General features: G+C 39.5%; 1 protein-coding gene across 1 annotated transcript in view; it reads left to right on the forward strand.

Moving 5' to 3' along the window:
* Positions 1-20,458, forward strand: part of ARHGAP33 (Rho GTPase activating protein 33) — a gene marked incomplete in the record, with an annotated part of 3,206,105 nt that overhangs the window by 1,368,279 nt on the left and 1,817,368 nt on the right. Inside the window, 1 exon segment of the mRNA XM_044080442.1 lies at positions 7,665-7,787. Coding sequence (XP_043936377.1) covers positions 7,665-7,787 — 123 coding nt within the window.

Consider the following 20,458-nt stretch of genomic DNA (forward strand, 5'->3'; position numbering starts at 1 on the left):
TCCTGGAGTTCATAAACTCAAATGCCATGGAACAACTAGTCACCATCCCCACAAGAGGAGAAAACATATTTGATCTCATCATCACGAACATGGGACCAAAATGTTCAACACCGGAAGTATACCCCTCACTGGTGAGATCAGATCATAAACTAATCTCGCTGGAGGTCCTCATCCCGCCCCCACCTGAAACAAAAAAGACCACAGTGAAAAACTTCTCAAAAGCCGATTTCACACTTCTAAAAACTAGTGTGGTCTCCTTTAAGGCCCCTGAGCCAGTGGTAAACATTACTCAAACCGCTGAATCACTTACAAATGCCTTCTACCAGCACCTACAGGACTGCATGGATCAGGCAATCCCAAACAAAACTAAGACTCTCTGTACCAAAGGCAAGCATCCAGTCTGGTGGACCCCAGCTATAAACAAGCTCTACAACAAAAGGAGGAAGCTACTACAAGATAGAGCAAAATCCTTGAAAGGTAAGACACCTTTGATCATTATAAGTAAAAAACTAAGAGCTCTCATAAAATCATCCAAGGCAAATTTTGAGAGAAAAATCGCCAAGGACTCTAAAGATAATCATAAGGCCTTCTTTAGCTATGTTAGAAACCTAGGAGGAAACTCCCAGATATGCTCAGAATTAGTTCAAAATGATGTGAAAATTACTGAACCTACACACATTGCTAACATATACTGGCTGACAGGTTCAGTGCAAACTCCCCCCCCCCCAAAAAGGAGAGATATCTATTCCAGAGGATTGTAGCCCCCCAAACATCTCCAACGCCCAGGTGAGAACTGCCCTCACTAAGGCAAAAAACACAGCATCCATGGGACCGGATGGTGTCCCGGCTGTGTGCTTCATGAACTCAACGAGGAATTAAACCCACAGTTAGGACAGCTGTTTAATCTTAGCCTCACCTCAGGATACGTACCCAAGGAGTGGCGCACGGCGACTGTGGTCCCACTTCATAAGGGTGGTGCCTCCACAGACCCTGGAAATTACCGCCCCATTAGCTTGACAAGCCTTATCTGCAAAGCCATGGAGAGGATCATAATGGAACTCATAAATAAAGACATAGGGAACTTGCAGACTTTGGATCCAACCCAGTTTGGCTTTGTCAAAGGCAGATCCTGCCTCTTAAACTTGGTTGACTTTTTCGAGACAGTCACCAAGGCCATTGATGAGGAAAGGCAGTCCATACAGCCTACCTCGACCTGGCAAAGGCCTTCACACAATACCCCACTCAGGTATCATCGAAAAACTCATCAGCTTGAATGTAAACCCATACATCACAAGATGGGTTGCAAACTGGTTAAGTGACAGAACCCACAGGGTCAGAGTTGCTGGAGCCATGTCAGACTCAAAGCCTGTCACAAGTGGTGTCCCACAGGGCTCAGTCCTGGGTCCACTCTTGTTCGGCATCTACTTTTCTGAAGTACAAGCAAACACAGGAGGGTTATGGCTGACAAAGTTTGCAGATGACTGCAAACTGGGCCATAGTCGAAAACACATCTGACACAGATATCCTCCAGAAGGGCCTCACAGAAACGGATAACTGGTGCCAGAGCCATGGCCTGAAGTTAAACGCCAAAAATGCATAGTCATACCCTTTGGGAAAAACAAGGTTACCCCTAGCTACCATATAGGTGGCAATCCACTGAGCACAGAAAAAGTCATCAGGGATCTGGGGACCCAAGTTGACAGTAGCCTTCGCTTGACACTCATGTTGCTAAAGTAGTTAGGAAAACCTTCTATATCGCCCACCTGATCATGAAGGGATTCACATCTAGATCAAGGGAGGTCATCGTCCCCCTGTACTCATCACTCATTAGACCTATGATTGAGTACAATGCCCCGTTCGAAATGTATCTGACCAGACACCTGCTGCAGCTTGAAAGGCCCCAAAAGTTCCTCACCAAAAGGATAAAGGGTCTCACAAAAATGTCTTATGCTGCCCGACTGAAAGAACTCCAGCTCTATTCAGTCTCATACCGCTTGCTCAGAGGTGACCTGTGCCTGACATATAAGGCCATGTCAAACCCAGATTTGATGAATATGCTTCACCTCAAAAAATCTAGATCCCTCAGAACCACAAGGGCGGGAGACTTAAACCTTGACACGGTTATAAATAGAACGTGCTGGAGGGACAGATTCATCACCCAGAGACTCCCTATGCTGTGGAACAAAATCCCGGTACATGTGAGACAGAGCACCTCGCTGGCCTTGTTCAAGAGGAATCTTGACCAATGGATGGGAGATCGCAGATATACCCCAGGGATTACTTCAGTGTCACTGCTTGACAGAGGCACAGAAAAATGATAGGCATAGTTTTTATTCAAACTAAAGGGGTGGCGAAAGCCACATAACTATGGGCTAGGCTTATAAATGCCCTTGGGCAGATAGCCTAGTATGAACCTCTGAACCTAATACACACTTCGTATGACTGCTGAAAGCTTCCCTCTCATGATATGCTCAGCCATACAGTTGTCAAAGGAAGAGGGAGGGGAGACGAAGCTTTTGAAAACTGGCCAGTACTGAGTTACCTGGCAGATGAGCTAAATTGTCACTCAAGCAGTTTGGAATTTGAGCATGTACTGTTAGAAGTTGGTAGGACTTCCAACTGTACATTTATCTGACTGCTCTTTCCTAACATGAAAACATTCTAACTTCACTCGTTACCTTCTCTACTAGTTCTTTGCTTTAGAATATGCAGTCCCATATTAGCTTCAACTGTTTTTGGACTAGCACCTTCAGTCTAATAAAATCACCAAGTACACTGTAATCTATATCAAGCAATGAATGCAGACTGAGAAGAGAAGAGAAACTGAATGCCAGGAGGCATTTCTTTTTTTCTGGAAAGTTAACTGGTTTTGTTATGGTGCTGGAAAACTTCTAATACAGACTGCAGATCATAGCATACAGTTCTTTTTTAGCATAGCAGTTCATTTTATACTTGACTTCCACAATCAGGTTATGTGAAAATGGATATGAGAGTCCCTGACTGACTATGGTAATTCTTGCACATCCTTTTAATCTTGGTTATCTGAGTTGTAATACTTACATCTATTTTGATGATCACTGAGGTAATTCTGTAGAGCTGGAATCCATCATTCTATAGAGAATTTTTTTACTGTATTATTCTAGTGCAATAATATGAATTGTTTTTTAGTAGTGGAAGGTGAGATTTTGGAAGGGACAAAGGCCTCTAATGTCCTAATAGAGTAAATAGGATTCTTAACTTTTTTCTACCAAAGTACACCAAAAAAAATGATATTTGATCACTATGTCCTGTGCCGCCAACATTTCTTCTACCAATGTATATAGCTTGATATGTGTAGTTATATGAGCACATTTCTGATCTGATGTACTAAATTAACGTAACACGTCATATTTTCCTCTTGTACACCTGGCAGAGTAGACCAAAACATTTGTTGGAAAAGCTGATTGATTTTGCTGGAGATCTGTGTCCTTTGTTGGAGGAAATAATTGTAGAAGAATTAGGAACTGGCATCCAGTAATGAAACAATATGGACAAATGTAAGAAACAATACGGGCAGTTGCTTAGATTTGTGTGTGAATCATTGATATAAGCCTTATCAACGGGCAGTAAAATCCATTTAAACACATACTCACTCCTGAATTATTCTGTCTGTTACAGAGATCACCTGCTATGATACAGTACATCAAAATGTAACATGTTATAGCCAAGGAAAGTTGCTTCAATCACTTAGTTTGTTCTTTATGCTGTAGAGTGAATTAAAGTACCATTGCAAGAGAATTTGATTGTAGTATCCTTTTAGTTATCACTAAAATAGTGCCTTGTGTACTAAATTACAGGTTTTCAGCCTGCCACCTTCTGTAGATGGCGGTCCAATCAGTCAGGTATTCCATTAAGAGGAAAAAAAAACTTCCTTGCTTCTGCATTGTGTTCCTCTGTTTTGATATACATATTTTTTTCTTTCTTTTTCGTGAAAGATGCTGATCCTCTGTATTTTATTGATACATTTAAGATACTGAAACATTTCTGTTAGATCTTTCCTAGCCTTCCTTTCCACAAAAGTATATGTTATGTGCCATTAATCTGTCATTGTGTGCAGATCTTGTAGTTTGCTCATTGCCATTACCTTGGAAGAGGTGTTCAGTATTCATGATGAGGGTCTCACTTTTAGTTCCTTCTTCCTACAGAGGTGATACCTGTGGCTATCTGTCCTGGAATTCTGTTGCCTTTCATTGCTCTCTGTGTCATCCGCAACAAGACAGACCTTTCATTTTACCCTCCTTTTTTCTCCAGTGTCATTTTATAAACATTAATTGTGCAGGAAAAAAGCACACTGTGAGAGTCCGAAGAACAAATATTTTTATTACATAACACAAAGCTTTTAGGTACTAAATTCTTCTTCAGTGTGATATGGTATAAATGCAATTAGAGATTACTTAACCAGTGAGAAAAATATGAATGGAAGAGAAATTTAAACTGTTTATTGTTTGATGCTGTACTAAGCATTAATGTTTTCCTATTTGAAGATGAGTATTTCTATCAAGTCTCGGGGGTTGCTATGGGGACTTCACTAGGAAACACCTGTGGAAACCTTGTGTTGAATAATTGGTAAATGCAGATCAGTTATAATGAGCAAAGTGCATATGCATTGTTTGTGCCTTTTTATGTCTAATTTTTTTATTTGGACTGGTGATGAAAATGGTTTGAGTTTTGTAGAATATTTAAATTTTTCAACATCTTTTTTGAAGTTTAAGTTGAACTTTTCTAAGGAAAGTATTGTATTTTTTTATATCTGTGTGACAATAGGTGAGAGCTCTATTGAAACAAAGGTCCATAAAAAGATGTTCAGGCTAATGGGGATGCATACTTGATCTATACAAACACCTCTTATCTGTTTAAGGGGATAATTAGAAGTCAATACGTCTGGATGAGTAGGTTGAACACTGATGATGTTACTAATAATGAGCAGGTCTAAGAGCTATGTGATGACTTTAAATCTAGAAGCATTTGTTAAATAGTACAAAATCTTATGTTGATGGTCAATGAGATACCTAGGCCAAACCTTATTTTCATAATTCTAATAATGCTTCTATGGAGTTACCTATAGAGAGAAGAAAAAAATAGGGATTTTAGTAAAATAACTTAAGTACTTATGTAAAGACTAATGGGGTGAAAAGTATAGTTATGAATAATTGGCCTGTACTTAGGGCCCATCCTGATTTTATGTAAGATGTTAAGTGATACCCCGAGCTTTACTTTCAGAAAGGCAAGGAATCTAAGACAGCACTTTTGCTATAAGGAAATGAATGATCGAAAGGCACCTATTAAAGTTAGTGAAGAGGACACTTTCCCTTGTCAGAAATGTGTTAATTGTAAGTGTATTTCTAGTGATACTACATTTACACATCCGGTTACGCATAGGGAATTTAAGATCTATTGTTTTGCTACTTGTATAACACAATGTATAGTGTATTTAGCTATCTACGAAAAATGTCCTTCATTTTATATAGGAAAATGTAGTAGGAGGTTGAAGGATAGAATAACAGAACATCTTTCTGATATTAGATGTAAAATCCCTACAAATGCTTTGTATAAACACCAACTTGATCATATATTTAAAATTAAAGTTGTAGAAGTTATTTACCCAACTAAAAGAGGGGGTGACCTTAATAAATTGGATATGGCAGAATATGAATGGATTTTATGTATGAGTGCCGATTAAACAGCCAGGGCTTATTGCTGCTGTTAGCATTAAGCTGGTTTTGAGACAGAAACAAGTGCAGTTGTAGGCCTATTATGAGGTTATTATATAATATGCATTTAATGTAGATGGTTTTTGTGTTTTTCAATATATATTTTATATATATATATATATATATATATATATATATATATATATATATGTGTGTGTGTGTCTGTATAGATCTTTTACTTCAATATTTGGTTTTATATCTTTAACTTGCCTAAATCATGTATTAATTGATTAATTGGCTGTGTCTGTTTTACTAGATATATTGACTTAATGATTTTATCTTTTGTGTCACACTGAAGAAAGGTTTAGTACCTGAAAGCTTTGTGTTTTGTAATAAAGGTATTTATTCTTCAGACTTTCACAGTGTGCTTTTTTCCTGCATTTTGATTACTGTTTAGTGGACTGTTTGCATGGTCCCTTTCTTTCATTTTGTGATAAGCATTAATTGTAGCAGTGGTATGTAGCTGTGCAGTGGGAGTCTGTGGTAAATATATAAAAGTCAGCAAATTTTGGAAATGAAGCCCAGACTTGTTGCAATTCTCCTGACAACCTAACATATATGTTACCTTATGGATAAACCACTCAGAAATTACTGTGATTCATGGGTTTAAAAAAGGTCAACAGTCAACATCATTTGAGGTACATAAATTCCATTAGCTAATCATCGAACAACTACATCTCAATAGTGATGCAAGTAGGTTTTCTGCAAGCTACTTTTATTGATTTAAATGTTATTGATGTAAACAGATTTTCTGCAAGGTAATTTTATTGCTTGTTTTATCAGTTATCTCACTTTCCTGTCTAATGAAACTGTTCATTTTAGAACTAGATAAATGGGGTAAGTATTTTTAAGATAAAAAAGTTTAACTTGGGTAGTAGGATTGCTTAAATATCTGCAATTATTTACAGACTAGAGACCACGGAAATAGTGTCTTGTGCTATGGTGTGATGCCCAAAAGCTTGACTTTATGACTACATGTCAAACTTGTGTGTGCCACATCCCAGTGTTTTAGAGTTTTGTTGTTGCACAGTTGCTTAACGGCAGTAAAAATGCGAAGAGAATGAAACTTTACCACTTTGCTTTAACACCGTGGGGATGGCACTACGGTATTCATTTTGGAAACCACTGGAACCAGATCTGTAAGGTAACAGAAAATAGCTGAGAGAAAATAATTAAGTGATTACTTATGTTGCCGGCTTTTGGACATTTTTACCTATGATCTTTAGTTTCCTTACCTTTTAACTCTCAGATATACTGTTTGAATTTTTCTTGGTCAGATGTTTTATTTTTAAATGGAGTTTCTTACATTTTTTTAACTTGATCTGTCTTGTGTGGCATGAAAACTGTTTAATAGCCTCACATTTTTTAAATAAATACAGCAAAACGTAAATGAACATGCATATTCATATCTTGTGTTTTGTTCTGACTCAATATTTCTGTTTGTATAAGCATGTTGAGTTCTGTGAAGTCTCAGTATGCTGTCTTAACATTCTTAAACTGTAGTTTAAGTTTTACTCATGACAGTACTGTAGTTGTCACCTGATGTCATCAGCTGTAAAGCACTCAGGATACAGTTTCTTTAAAAGTGGTGCAGAAGAAACATACTCATTTTGTGGCTGGCCAAATGTGGAAGTACTGGAAAGGTTATCAGACATTCATTGACACTGTATTCCTCGAGGAGCATTGTTCACAGTGCTAGCTGTTTATTAGTTTAGAATTTTGTAACGACATACAGCAAACAGAAATACTAAGTAACACAAATTAGGTGCATGGCCTTTGAGAATGAACCAAGGTTCTGCGTCACTTGTACCATTTATTTGATGATGTATGAATTTTTTTCAGGTGTTCGTAGTGCATTAAGCTTGAATAAAGGCACTGGACACATGCATATTTGTTGCTATTTTTGTACCCTAGATTGACAATCGGGGAAACAGGCTCCTTGTGAATGAAGAGGCTTCCATCAATGTCCCTGCTATAGCAGCTGCCCATGTGATCAAGCGCTACACTGCTCAAGCCAGTGATGAGTTGTCCTTTGAGGTAAGCATTTTATTTGCTTCATGATGCCTGTTGAAATATGCTAGGTTAAAATAAAATACATACAGATGATGTAGTAAAAGTGTGTGGCTGTGGAATTTTAATCATACTGGAACCCTGCCATGTATTGCTATGGCTTCTCATTTTGAGGGTGTGAATTAATAGACATTTGGGGAAGCAGCATACTCCAGCTATAATACGAGAAGCAACATACAACATCTGGTACATCTAGTAGTTTGAGAATGATGGACTGTGCTGTCCTGCATTCTAACAGGCCATGGAGGACTTCAGACCCACTCCCAAGAATTGTTAATGTGACAAAACACACAGAAGTGTATTTGCCTCATAGTTCTTTTTTGCCATGGTCAGTGCATACTTATAAAGATGGCATCCTTTTTTGAAGATTTTTTTGTAAGCCGTGTCATTAAATATGAGGTATTACTAAGTTAATCAACTTGCCAGCCTTATCTTTTGTCTCCTACCTTTCTTTTATTTGTTTCTGACTATGGAATATACTTTGGCCTTTATTTGCAGTTATTATTTTATTTATTCTAATAGAATAAATATATAACATTTTCATTTTTGGATGTTACAGTATCCCTTTGTGGTTTGCAATGTTAGTTTATGTTTACAACATAGTTACTATGCTTGTACTGTTTTTAGTTACAAGGGGAGACCATGTGATTAATTTTATCATGCCTATTAACAGCAACTGTTGAGTTATTATAGCAATAGCCCACGCCTGGGTGTGGGTAATGCTGGATTTACCCATGGTTGGCGTGGTTTGGTCCCGAGGGCGAAGCCCGAGGGACCAAACAAAGCCAACCGTGGGTAAATCCAGCATTACCCACACCCAGAAGTGGGTTATTGCTATTATACAATAACATTATTTAAGAAAAGAAATAATTACTTTTCTTAAATAATGGCATTGTATAATGCCTGTTTACTGCCCTTCCGCAGCTGTCTGGTATTCTGCGGCAGTTCTGATGATAATTTTAGTTTGTGTTCTATGTTTAACTGTTTCAGGCTCTGGAGTATGGAGTATATTTAATAGAGGGTTTCACATATGCTTTTTTTCCATGTTTCTAATCTGTGAATGACCATGGTTTGCACAGTTAATACATAGTATGGTGTGTAAAACTATCCTTTAGCACTTTTGTACTTTTATACTGAAAAGTGAAGCTTTGTAAGCCTAATAAGTTTCTCTGCATTGCTAAATGTTTTGGTTGTTACTTAACTACCTTTCTTTTATCATCTGGATAGTATGTGCTGTTTTAAGTAGTTCATATACTGTAACTGATTTTATATTAATCTTGTAGCAAGAATTTACTTATTTGCATATGCTAGCAGACCTTTAAAGGGTAGTATGCACTGTCTTGGATTCACAAAAGATAACCCGTACACTGTGTGTCACATAATTAGTCACACTAACCTGTGGCAAGCTGAGAGGACAAAGTTTTATCTGAAGATATGACTAGCCTCAGTCACTTATGTAGCTGGAGGAACACACTTCATTGCTTCTGGTGGAAGTAGGATATTCTGGATTTAACCCCCTTAACCTGTCTGAATGTTGGAAATCTGTGTGAAGCTGTAAGAATTTTACTTTTTTTATTGACTCTTGTTGGAGATTCTCTCAGTGTTTTAGTAGAGTGGGCCTGCCCCATAAGCAATTTGTTGCTTCTGATAAAGTAGATTGTTCTGGATTTGATCCTGTTGCTCTTTGCGGAATGCTGGAAATTCTGGGTGAACCATAAAGAATTGTAAACTATATATTAGACCTTTGGAGTTCATTATATTTTAGAAGTTGAGTGATGAACAGCATTGAGATGCTATGTCAGTTAATAAATGTATTGATATGCTGGCAGTGCATTCTTCTTGTTTTCAGAATAAAGTATTTTCATCTGAGCTGGCTGTTATTACTACTAGCATACTGAAATTCTGTGTTAAATGGTTTCTGCCATATTATTCATGTTGACAGTTGTTCATAGCGGTTAATGTCCTTTGTTTCAGTCCTTATGTCACTTGGGTAGCTTGTGTTTTTCACAGTTCTAATATTTTGTCCCATTATGAAATTAAGGAAATCTGATGGGGACTTTTAGTGTTGGAATGTTGTGTGTTTAGTTTTACTGGATCGGATCTGTTGAGCATTCTTGAAGATGAATTAGTAGCCCTGGTAGTGTAGAAAGATAAAGCCTAGACTATGATCCAGGGGGGTCTACTTCAGAAGACTGAAAAACCAAAAGACTAAATCCGAAAAGACTGAAAATTCAAAATACTGAATGATAGAATTTGCCCCTTCTCCACTGTTATGCGATCTTGGAGTTGGTATGTATAGTTAGCAAGGGGTGTGGGGGGTGCAGCCTCCCACATGAGAGGTGTAGGAGGTCTTGCTCATTGCATTAAAAATGTTTTCAGTATTTTGAATTTTCAGTCTTTTGGTTTGTCAGTCTTCTGAAGTAGACCCGATCCAGGCACCCAGAGTTAAACTGCTCAGATTCCTGGATGAGTTGGCAGGGGAGGATTGACATATCTGTCCTGGAGGAGACGGTCCTGAGCCAGCCATACACTGCCACAGTCACTTGGAGATGGGGCAGTGATGGAAATACATGTCTCGAGGGTGAGCATTAAGTTCACAGAGCCTCTGCTTGGTGGTAGTATTCAAAATGGGTGTGCATTTAACATACACTTACATGAAGAACACTTTATGGGCCTCCATATTGATGTGGATCACGTCTTCCTGCTCATGGTGGAGTTAAGCCATTAGGGTTGCCCTCACTGTTGGAATGCCGATGATGACACAAAACATCTTCATGGCTACCTTAACAATGGTCCTTACAGACAGCTGCCACCCTGATCCTGGGTGTTAAATTCCAAATTAAGGGAATGATTTGTCTGTGCCCAGTTATGGGAAGCTTTATGATCACAAGCAGCAGGGATGGGGATGAAAAACATACAGGAAAAAAATAAATTACTGGGCTGTTACAGCATTAGTATTCGTAGAGAGACAGATTAACTTGGAAGTGGGAAGGAAGACTAGCCATGCTTCTTACTCTGTGAAATATAAATTCTTAACTTATGCAATGGTAATTGACAAGATCACGTGATTACTTTGCTTGCCGCATCAAAGTTGCAGTCAGAGCAGCTGCATGCATTTTTTAATTGTATTGTGAATGGAGTTTGCATTTCTTACTATATTGGGAAGAATGCACTAAAGCGCTATAGAAGAACAGTGTATCGTTTGTGATGCCAAAAAAAATTCACCCAGAAATTTTTCATTATGCTTGATAGATGCAGAATGCTACACAGAAGTAATGGTTTTGGTGGCTGTATTTATTTTACCACTTAGTTATACAATCACTGTAAGAAGTGTAAGAAGCTTTGCAAAGTCGTGTGTCAGATTAATGTTTCTGTGGGCTGGTTAACACTGTTCATACAATTCTTTTCAGAATTTCCATCTTATGAAGTTGTAGTTGGACATTGTTTAGGCTTGCTTGTGTCATTCTTTACTATTCATTGTATCTGACGTTTTATCACAAAAGACCGTGAAACCTTATATATACTGAAAACTTCAGACATTCTTTATAAATCAGATATGCACATTTACTAGCTGGGAGGTGTCTAGCTACTCAGTGTCAGTGTTTCTAACAAATGTTCTTATTGAAGGTGACAGTTTTATTTAGTTATTATATGTGGACATCATTTGCAGGCTGATGGCCTTCATACTGGCCTAACACCTGTAGCTCTGCTTATAAATGCAACTCTGCATCCTGAATAACAGGGAGTACCAGTTAATTCATATTCAGTATTCCCTCCTCCATAGGCGTTTGCACTTCTTAGAATGTAAGTCAGCAGTCACTTGTTCTTAGCCTACAGCCCTGCACCTCCTGTTGTTGAGAGACTGAAATTTAGGTACCCCATCAAAGAAGCTTTGTATCTTTGTGTTTCTCTTCTTTATTGGAAAGTTCTTTATCTCTGAAATTTGTTTGGAGAGTGTTGCATTTCTGGGGGTTTGCCTTGTGCGGCCTTGAAGAGCCGTTGTGATTAATCATTATCACCCCCCTTTTTTCCATTTTCTACATGGGGTCGGGGTGTCGTGTCAACCCTCACCCTCTCTCTCTCTCTCCAGTGCCACTCTGCTGTCTTCGTCAACACTCATGCCTGACTGTTGCAGGCCTTCTCTCACACAATCCGGGGATTACTTCCGTGTCACTATTAGACAGAGGCACAGTAAACTAAACCTTGAAAAGGGCACAGTATACTCAAATCAAGGGGTGGCGTAAGCCAAACAAAATCGGGCCAGGCTTGTAATTGCCCCAGGGCAAATAGCCTAGTATGAACCTATGAACCTATGTTTGCTGGATGCCCTGATTTCCTCTTATCTTCTTCCTCCTCTCTGTCCCAAATCTTCTTCACCGGATTGTCTTCTGTTTTTCTGCACATGTGCCCGAACCGCCATAATCTGTTCTGTTTGACCTTTTCTGCAATTGGAATCACTTTGGCTTCTGCTTTTATGCCCTTATTTCTTTCTCTCCCATAGTATGCACCCTACCAGCCATCTCAGGCACTTTGTCTCTATCCCCTCTAGCTTCCTTAACTGCTCTGCCTTCACTGCCCAGTTTCTGTACCATTCAGTAGTACAGGTTGCACCACTATTTTCTACACCTACTTTTCAGATTCTTTGGCATTCTGCAGTCATATATTACATCTGATACTGTGCCAGTTGGCTGCAGCCCCTCTGATGCCAGCTTTGATCTCCTCATTCAGACTTTCCTTCTCCTCCGCCATCCCTCCCAGATACTTGTGGCTGCTAACTGTTCCATTATCTTGCCTTCTGTCTCAATTCTCAGCTTCTCCTGATTCCCCCATTTGCTGCCATTATCAGTGTTTTATCTCTACTCAGTTTCATCCCATGTGCCTTCACTTTTGTATTTCATTCCCCTATCCTTTGCTAAAGTTCTTGCTCAGAATCTGCATGTAATTCCACATCGTCTGCATACAGCAACCTTTTTGATCTGTCCCTTCCAACCTATTTGCTAATGCAGTCCATCACCAGTATAAACAGCAGTGGGCTCAAAGTTGGACCCTAATGTACACCCACTCCCACTGGGAACCCCTCTGAGGGTTTGCACTAGTTCTACCAATGTGTCTGGGGCTTTGAACCAAATCAGCTTTCTTGGGACCTTGTCACATGCTTTATCTGAGTCTAGGAATGCCCAGTTGGACTCTCCTCATCTACAGCTTCTTCACAACTATCTGTCTCCCTGCAAACATTGGGTCAGTTGTGCCGCACCCTGATCTGAATCTGAAGTGTTCATCTCCCATCTTACTTTCTACTACACAGAGTCTTTATTTATCAGTTATCCTCTCCAAAACTTTCATGTAGTGTGACAGGAGTGTCCCCTTTATTCTTGAACATTGGCATTAGTATGCTTATTTTTCAGTCATCCGGAATACACCTTTCTGTCTACACTGGTATGAGTACCCTCGATCCATATCTCCCCAATCTCACCCATCATCTTTGTCATATCTCTGGTGACCTCATCTTAGCCTGCTGCTTTCCCTGACTTCATTTTCCTTAGTGCTGTTCTTACTTCTGTGGTGAGCTCCTTTTCTCCTGACATTGTAAGCTGTGTCTGGAGCAGTACAGCTTTTGTGGGGGCGTCTTCATTCAGAAGCTTCTGGATGTACTCCTTCCTTCTGCCTTTGAAGTCTTGTGGACTGGTGAGCAGGTTGTTGCTGGCATCCCATATGAAGGTTGTCTATCTTCTTTATCTTTCTGTCTTTGCCTTGCAAACTGATGTAGTTTCTTTGTGCCGTCTACTGACTTGCTTTATAGAAGCTGTTGGTGCTCCTCTGATGCCTTGTTCTTTGCTATTACAACTCCTTTGTTAGCTTCTTTTTTTTAGCTAACCAGTATTCCTTCTTAGGAAAAAACAGCAGCAACAAACCGACTAATGCTCCACAAAAAGAATAAATCCACAAACTTGCAAGCTAGTAATGCAAACTTTTTATTCCATAAAGCGCTTTTCGTCTGGCTGGATAGCTAGACTTCTTCAGATGCAATTAAATATTCAAAACACAGTATATAACATGAACATCAGTCAGCTGATCTGCCCTACTAATTAGAACATCTGATCAACACCAACCAATGCATATACATACCCTCACAGCCTAAGCCAAAATGCCTTAAACACACATACCATGAATTATATCTACTTCTAGATAAATTAATTAAAACCTACTAACATATTTATTAATTTAAATCATAATTTATATATCTATAAATATTCTAAAAACATTCTAAAAACTTGTGAAATACTTAATATACTATATGGAAAGTATAGAAGTCAGAAACCATACCTATAAATGAGTTTCTGACTTTATGTACATACTCCAAAAGCCATGTAATTTAAACAAACTAAAACAGTTAAACTAATGATGCAAAACTCATACATCGCTCCTACTGGGAATTATGGAATAAAAAGTTTGCATTACTAGCTTGCAAGTCCGTGGATTTATTCTTTTTGTGGAGCAGTATTCCTTCTTAGCCTGGTCAGTCTTTTCTGTATCCCACTTTTTTATGCATGCTTTTTTTCCTTTGATCACTTCCTGGACTTCTGCATTCTACCATCAGCTTTCCTTATGTACCTTAGATTCATAACTGGTTCAGCCACTTATCTGTTCTGTAGTCCTCATGCATGCAGTTTTGAGGTGCTGCCTTTCTTAAACTCCACGTATTTCCTGTTCTTTTTGAGGTGCTAGTGCCCCGAGTAATTCCTTGCACTGTTGTGATTTCTCACCAGTCGGCTTCTAGGTCTTCATCCTGGTCAGTTGACCTTAGATCCCTCTCTGACCACTACTTGTAGCTGATTTTGGCAACCAGTGGTTTATGCTGTGGGCAGACTGTTTCAGTTGGGATGACTTTGCAATTGTTGATTCTATGGATGTTCTTCATGTTTCACTGTTGCAGTCATCACATTTGGGTTATCTGCTTGCAGTAGCCCTTATCAGTCTTGGGTCCTGCGTCAGTTGCTCTCTCATCTTCCGTAATGTCAGGTAGTCAGGGGTATAAAGCATGCAGCCAATGCCATTACATCAGTCTTTCTTGCCATGCGGTGCCTGAAGCAGAAGCAGTTCGCAAGTGCCAGTCGGCTGACTCCTTTCGAATTTCAGAACCGAAGTCTTCAACTAAAGCCAAGTACCCCGTTGGGGAAAATTTTCTTGCTCTAAACCGATGTCAGTAAAAGTCAATAATTGTATTACTTGTGGAAAGCAAATACCTCACAAAGATTTTCATTCCTACTGTATTCTTTGCCTAGGCCCTGACTACAATGTACCTCGCTGTCGGTTTTATGTCTTATTTAAGCAACGAACTATTAGTCGTCTGTATATTTTCGCTTCTAAATATTTTTGTTTTTGGTTCAATTATCCAGATATGTCTTCGGTAAGTCATCCGATTACCGGCATTCCGAAAAAACGCAAAGATAAAGACAAAGACAGGCTGCCTAGGTCCAAAGCTGCCGATGACGCTTCTCCTAAGCCAGTCGCCAGTTCGCTGGTACTCAGTGAGGCGCTTTCGCAGCCCCTGATACCCGCTACTTTGCAGGCCTCTACTGAGACCCATTTGGAGAGATGCTTCAGCTGTGGAATCTGCGGATGTCTCTACCTTGGATGGGTCCGGAGCTGCTTTGCAGGCACCGGCTTCTGAGGGTGTATTCGGGCATTCTGACTTGCATATTAAACCGATGCCATCTTCTTCTTCAAGGCCTAAAACTCGAACCATATCTAGAAAACTGATGCCCAGACCACATGGTCAGGTCTCTGTGCCTAAAAAGCAAATGATAAGAATGGCTGAAGACCTTATTACTTTAATCAGGGGAAGCCAACCTTCCCCCTCTAAGAGACCTAGGACTGAATTTGCCTATGATACTTCTGACCAGGATTCTGAAATTTCTGTTTCCTCTGATGACCAGGATTTACCCTTATCTACTTATGAGAATTCTGATGCAGAGGACTCTATTCCCTCTGCTCCCCCCCCCCACCAAGAGGATTTCTCTTTTGGTGAAACCTTGCATACTCTTAAGGAGCATTTTCGTTGGGAAAACCAGGATTACTCTGATTAAAAAGAGGCTTAGGGATTTCTTTCTCCTGCCCCAGCACAGGCCTTTAGCTATCTGTGGATGATGCCTTTTCCAAATCTAGCTTGGCCCCTGACTCTTCACCTCCTGATCCCAAAAAACCTGATAGATATTACAGGGTTCCTGACTGTCAAGTTCCTTTTTAAAAATCCTACTGCGGATCCAGAAACCATTTCACAGGAACCCAAGGGCATTAAGGCTACTACTGCCAAAAATCCTACCCTCTCTGATAGAGACTCCAGGGTGTTGGATAGATGGGGTAAGAAGATATACACCTCTGCAGCCTTGGTCATTAGGGCCTTAAATTGCCAGTTTCATATGTTAAAGTATCAGCAGCATATTATTGGATTGCTTAAACAGAAAATGGTGTTGATTCCTGATTGTGCTGAAAACAAGGATACAGGATTTAATGCATTCTGCTGAACAGGTTGGAAAACATACTTTGCAATGTGGTTTTGATTCTCTAGAGGCATCTTGCATGGCTGCTGTCACTGGGTCTGTACTTATAAGGCATGCTTCGCTTAAGGAGCAATCCTTGCCAGATCATGTTAAAGCTAAATTGCTGGATGCTCCCTTTAATCAGGACCACCTAGCAGAAGAAGTTCTTAAAAAGATGGAGGAAAAAGCTAAATCTATACAAACTTTTACAAGTACAGCCTCCAAGATTTAGTAGGCATTGGCCCTGTAAGAATTGGTCCTTTCCTGCCTCTTCCAGGCCTTCTCAGTCCAAACCCATAATCAGCAGAACACCCAGGCATCAGTCCCAGGGTACACACAGGACTAAGCAGTGGGGTCTCCCACTTCCAAATCAGGGAGTAGTAAGACCCCCCCCATGGTAAACTGTCTCAATTACTTAATTTTGAAACTTCCAAGTACTTCGCAACTGACTGCTCCTTTAGAGGGAAAGATTGCTCTGCAGGCAAAAAACTGGGAACTCATTACCTAGGACAAATGGGTTTTAAATATAGTTTCCCAAGGATACAGATTTCACTTCCACACATTACCAACCCCAAAAGTTTGGCCATATCTACCCCCAAAGCAGTGGGCTGAGGCTCAAAAGCAAGTACTCTCTCTCCTAAGCATAAAGGCTATTCAAACTGTACCAGAAGAGGAAAAGGGACAAGGTGTCTACTCAAGACTTTTCCTGGAACCCAGAAAAGGCAACTCATGACATACTATTCTGGACCTTTCTACCTTAAACACCTTTTTGGTGATTCCAAAATTCAAGATGCTAACTCTTCACCAGTTACTTCCTATGCTAGGCAAGGATGCCTGGTTGGCAACACTGGATTTAAAGGAAGCCTACCTGAACATCCCAATCAGGGAATCTTGCAGAAGATACCTATGCTTCAAAGCAGGCTACATGCACTGTCAGTTCTCTGCACTGCCCTTTGGCTTATCTACTGCGCCCAGGGTATTCATTGCATTTTGCAGGCAAAGAAATATTCAAATATACCCATACCTGAACGATTGTCTTATTCAGGCAGAAAGCCAGGACATACTTCTGAATTATCTGGCATTTGTACAAAAGATGTCAACTTGTCTGGGGTACACCATGAATGAAAATAAATCACATCTGGTACCCTGTCGTCAAATTATATTCCTGGGAACAAGCTTGAACACAACTTCCCAGATGGCTTTCCTCACACCAGAGAAACAAATTAATTTGACAACTTACTTCAAACTAGTGGCCACAAAAACCCTGCTATCTGCAAGGCAAATATTGCAAGCCTTTGGGTTCATGGCCTCTTGCATTCTACTAATTCCATATGCAAGACTGCATATGCGGAAACTGCAGTGGTATCTAAAAAGCCTATGGTCCCAACATCCTCAGGATCTAGAAGCAATGATTCTTTTCATACCTTGTCTATGGTTAGAAGCCCTTTGGTGGGCAGAGGCCTGCCACCAAAACAAGGGACTACCATTCACTCTACCCCCTGCCACCCAAACCCTAACAACAGACACATCAGACTATGCATGGGGGACTCACCTGACAGGGAAGTGCATTCAGGACAAATGGAACCCAAGTCAAATGTACCTGCATATCAATCAGAAAGAAATGTTAGCTGTGCAGAATGCTCAGACAGCCTTCAAGGACCACATTCTTCCAGGACAATTAATGGTAAAGACGGACAGCACCACTGTTATGTGGTACATAAACAAGCAGGGGGGTACCCATTCTTACCCCCTCTGCAGACTAGCCAGGGCTCTGTGGAACACAGCCTTGAGCTATCAAGTGCATCTACAGGCTCAATTCCTGTCAGGAAAACTAAATACACTGGCAGCAAAAAGGTCCCAGAACAAATCCCAAACAGGATGCAGTGAGCAAAACACAATGCCAAACAAAAACCCCAAGATGGCAAGAAGGCAAGTAGATAAAAATAAAAAAAAATCCAAGAAAAGGTTTATTCTGTGTAAGCGCTTTCGTAATAACATTACTTCATCAGATGCATAAAAAAAACAACAGTACGTACTACATGTATATGTATATAAGAACATCCAATAGTAAACCTTAGATTTCCCTCCTTTTCTTAATTGAAAAATAAGTTCAACTTATTTAAGGTTATACATACAATAAAAGATGCATCATAAAAGTCTAAAAACACACCATGAGAATATTACTGCTTTCCACATAGTAATTATATAACATAACAAAATGAATAGATGAAATAACCTAGCATATTAGTGCTTAAGTCTCGTATTCTTTAAAATAGGCTTGAGAGGTGCCATGTCATTCAAACCTGAGCCACGGTCGGCTCCTAAGCATAGGATCCAACGTAGCTCCTGTGTCTCAGTCATGTTAACAATATCACCCATCCTAAGGGTCTCCAGAATTACTTTGAGTACCCGAAACTGGAATATGTGATCTACCCCTTCCAACAGTACGTGTTTAGCAATTGCACTGTAGTCCTGTTTTCTTCGGACACAATAGTCATGGTCCCTTATTCTTTCTCTAAGCCTACGATTAGTTTTACAAATGTAGAATTTAAAACATTTGGTACAATGGGATACATATACTAAATTGCTGGTATTACAATCCACCTTACATTTAATTTCCCAAAGATATTGAGTGTCTGGATGTCTAAAATATCTAGATTCGTCTACAAAGGTACAATAATTACATGTCCCATATTTGGAGGTGCCCGACATAAACTCATTATGAAAAGTTTGTAACTTCGGATAACCTAGCTTCTTCTTCAATGTGGACCTATTTTTGTATACAAATCTAGGTGTCTTCCCCACTATCCTTGTGGTGTCCTCGTCTGTCATCAAAATATGCCAGTTCCTATTGACAGTGTATTGGGTCTTATGTATATCCAATGCATAGGATAAGATAACCGGAATCTCAGATATTTCCCTTAATATTCATATAATTTTTCTATGCTCATTTGAAAAGTAAAGCTTTCCTCTCCCCTCTCTCTCATTCCAAGACTTTGGAGCAGGTGTGTGCTACAACCTTATTAGGATACCCTCTGTTAACAAATGCTTCCTTTAAAGAATCAAGCCCTGATATAAAGTCAGTATGCTGTGAAGATAGGCGAGATACCCTAAGAGCTTGTCCTTCCACTATATTAGTAAACACATGCAGTGGATGCATGCTACTGTGTTCCATGAAAGAATGGAGATAATTCTTTCCAGTGTATACAAGTATGGAACTGTGTACCATTTCTTGTGATGGATACATCCAAGAAATCAATATGTGTATATGAACTATAGTATGTAAACCGAAGGAAAGCGTTTGTACTATTGAGATAGCTCACAAAATCATGCAGAGAGTCACGGTCCCCTTTCCAACAAATAGAGGTCATCCACAAATCTTTGAAAGAATCTCATTTCTGATGTACTTTTAACCCTTATATGCTTCTCTTCCCATTCCATCATGACTATATTGGTGCAACTGGTGCCCATGGCTACTCCAGAAGTTTGCCAATAATATTTATCACCAAAAAGAAAAACGTTGTGCTCTAATACAACTTCCAAAAGCATACATAAAAAGTCAGCCTTGTTCTCATTATACATACCACTCATTAAACAAGATTTAACCTTTTCCAAACCGTCCCTGTTCGGTATGCAGGTTAACAGGGGAGATTACATCATAACTTCATAACCTTCAGTTACTTTACGGAGCTCCTTATCCAAGAAAATTGAGAGAGGCTCCGTTAACCACCCAGCCTCTGCTACAGTTGGTCTAAATTTGGGTTTAAAGGGTTCTTTATGAATCCTAGGGAGACCTTGGATAAGTGATACAATTGGATTTTCCACTAAAAAATAATCATACATTTCTTTACATAGATGGCCTAAACTTAAGCTTTCCTGTAGAAGTGAACTGATGCTATTCTACATATTTTAAAATAGTTTGTTATGCTATAATTTTATACACATTATCATCTGATAACATTTTTATCATTTCAGTTGCATAATACATGGCATCCAATACAACTGCAGGACCACCTTTATCAGATGGTCGAATAACTATATCTTTGTTATTTTGTAGTGAATGCAATGCTGCCTGCTGCTCTTTAGTAAGGTTATTTA

The sequence above is a fragment of the Protopterus annectens genome, chromosome 8.part0, assembly GCF_019279795.1.
Source record: "Protopterus annectens isolate FY-2018-M chromosome 8.part0, PAN1.0, whole genome shotgun sequence".
Taxonomy (NCBI): domain Eukaryota; kingdom Metazoa; phylum Chordata; order Ceratodontiformes; family Protopteridae; genus Protopterus; species Protopterus annectens.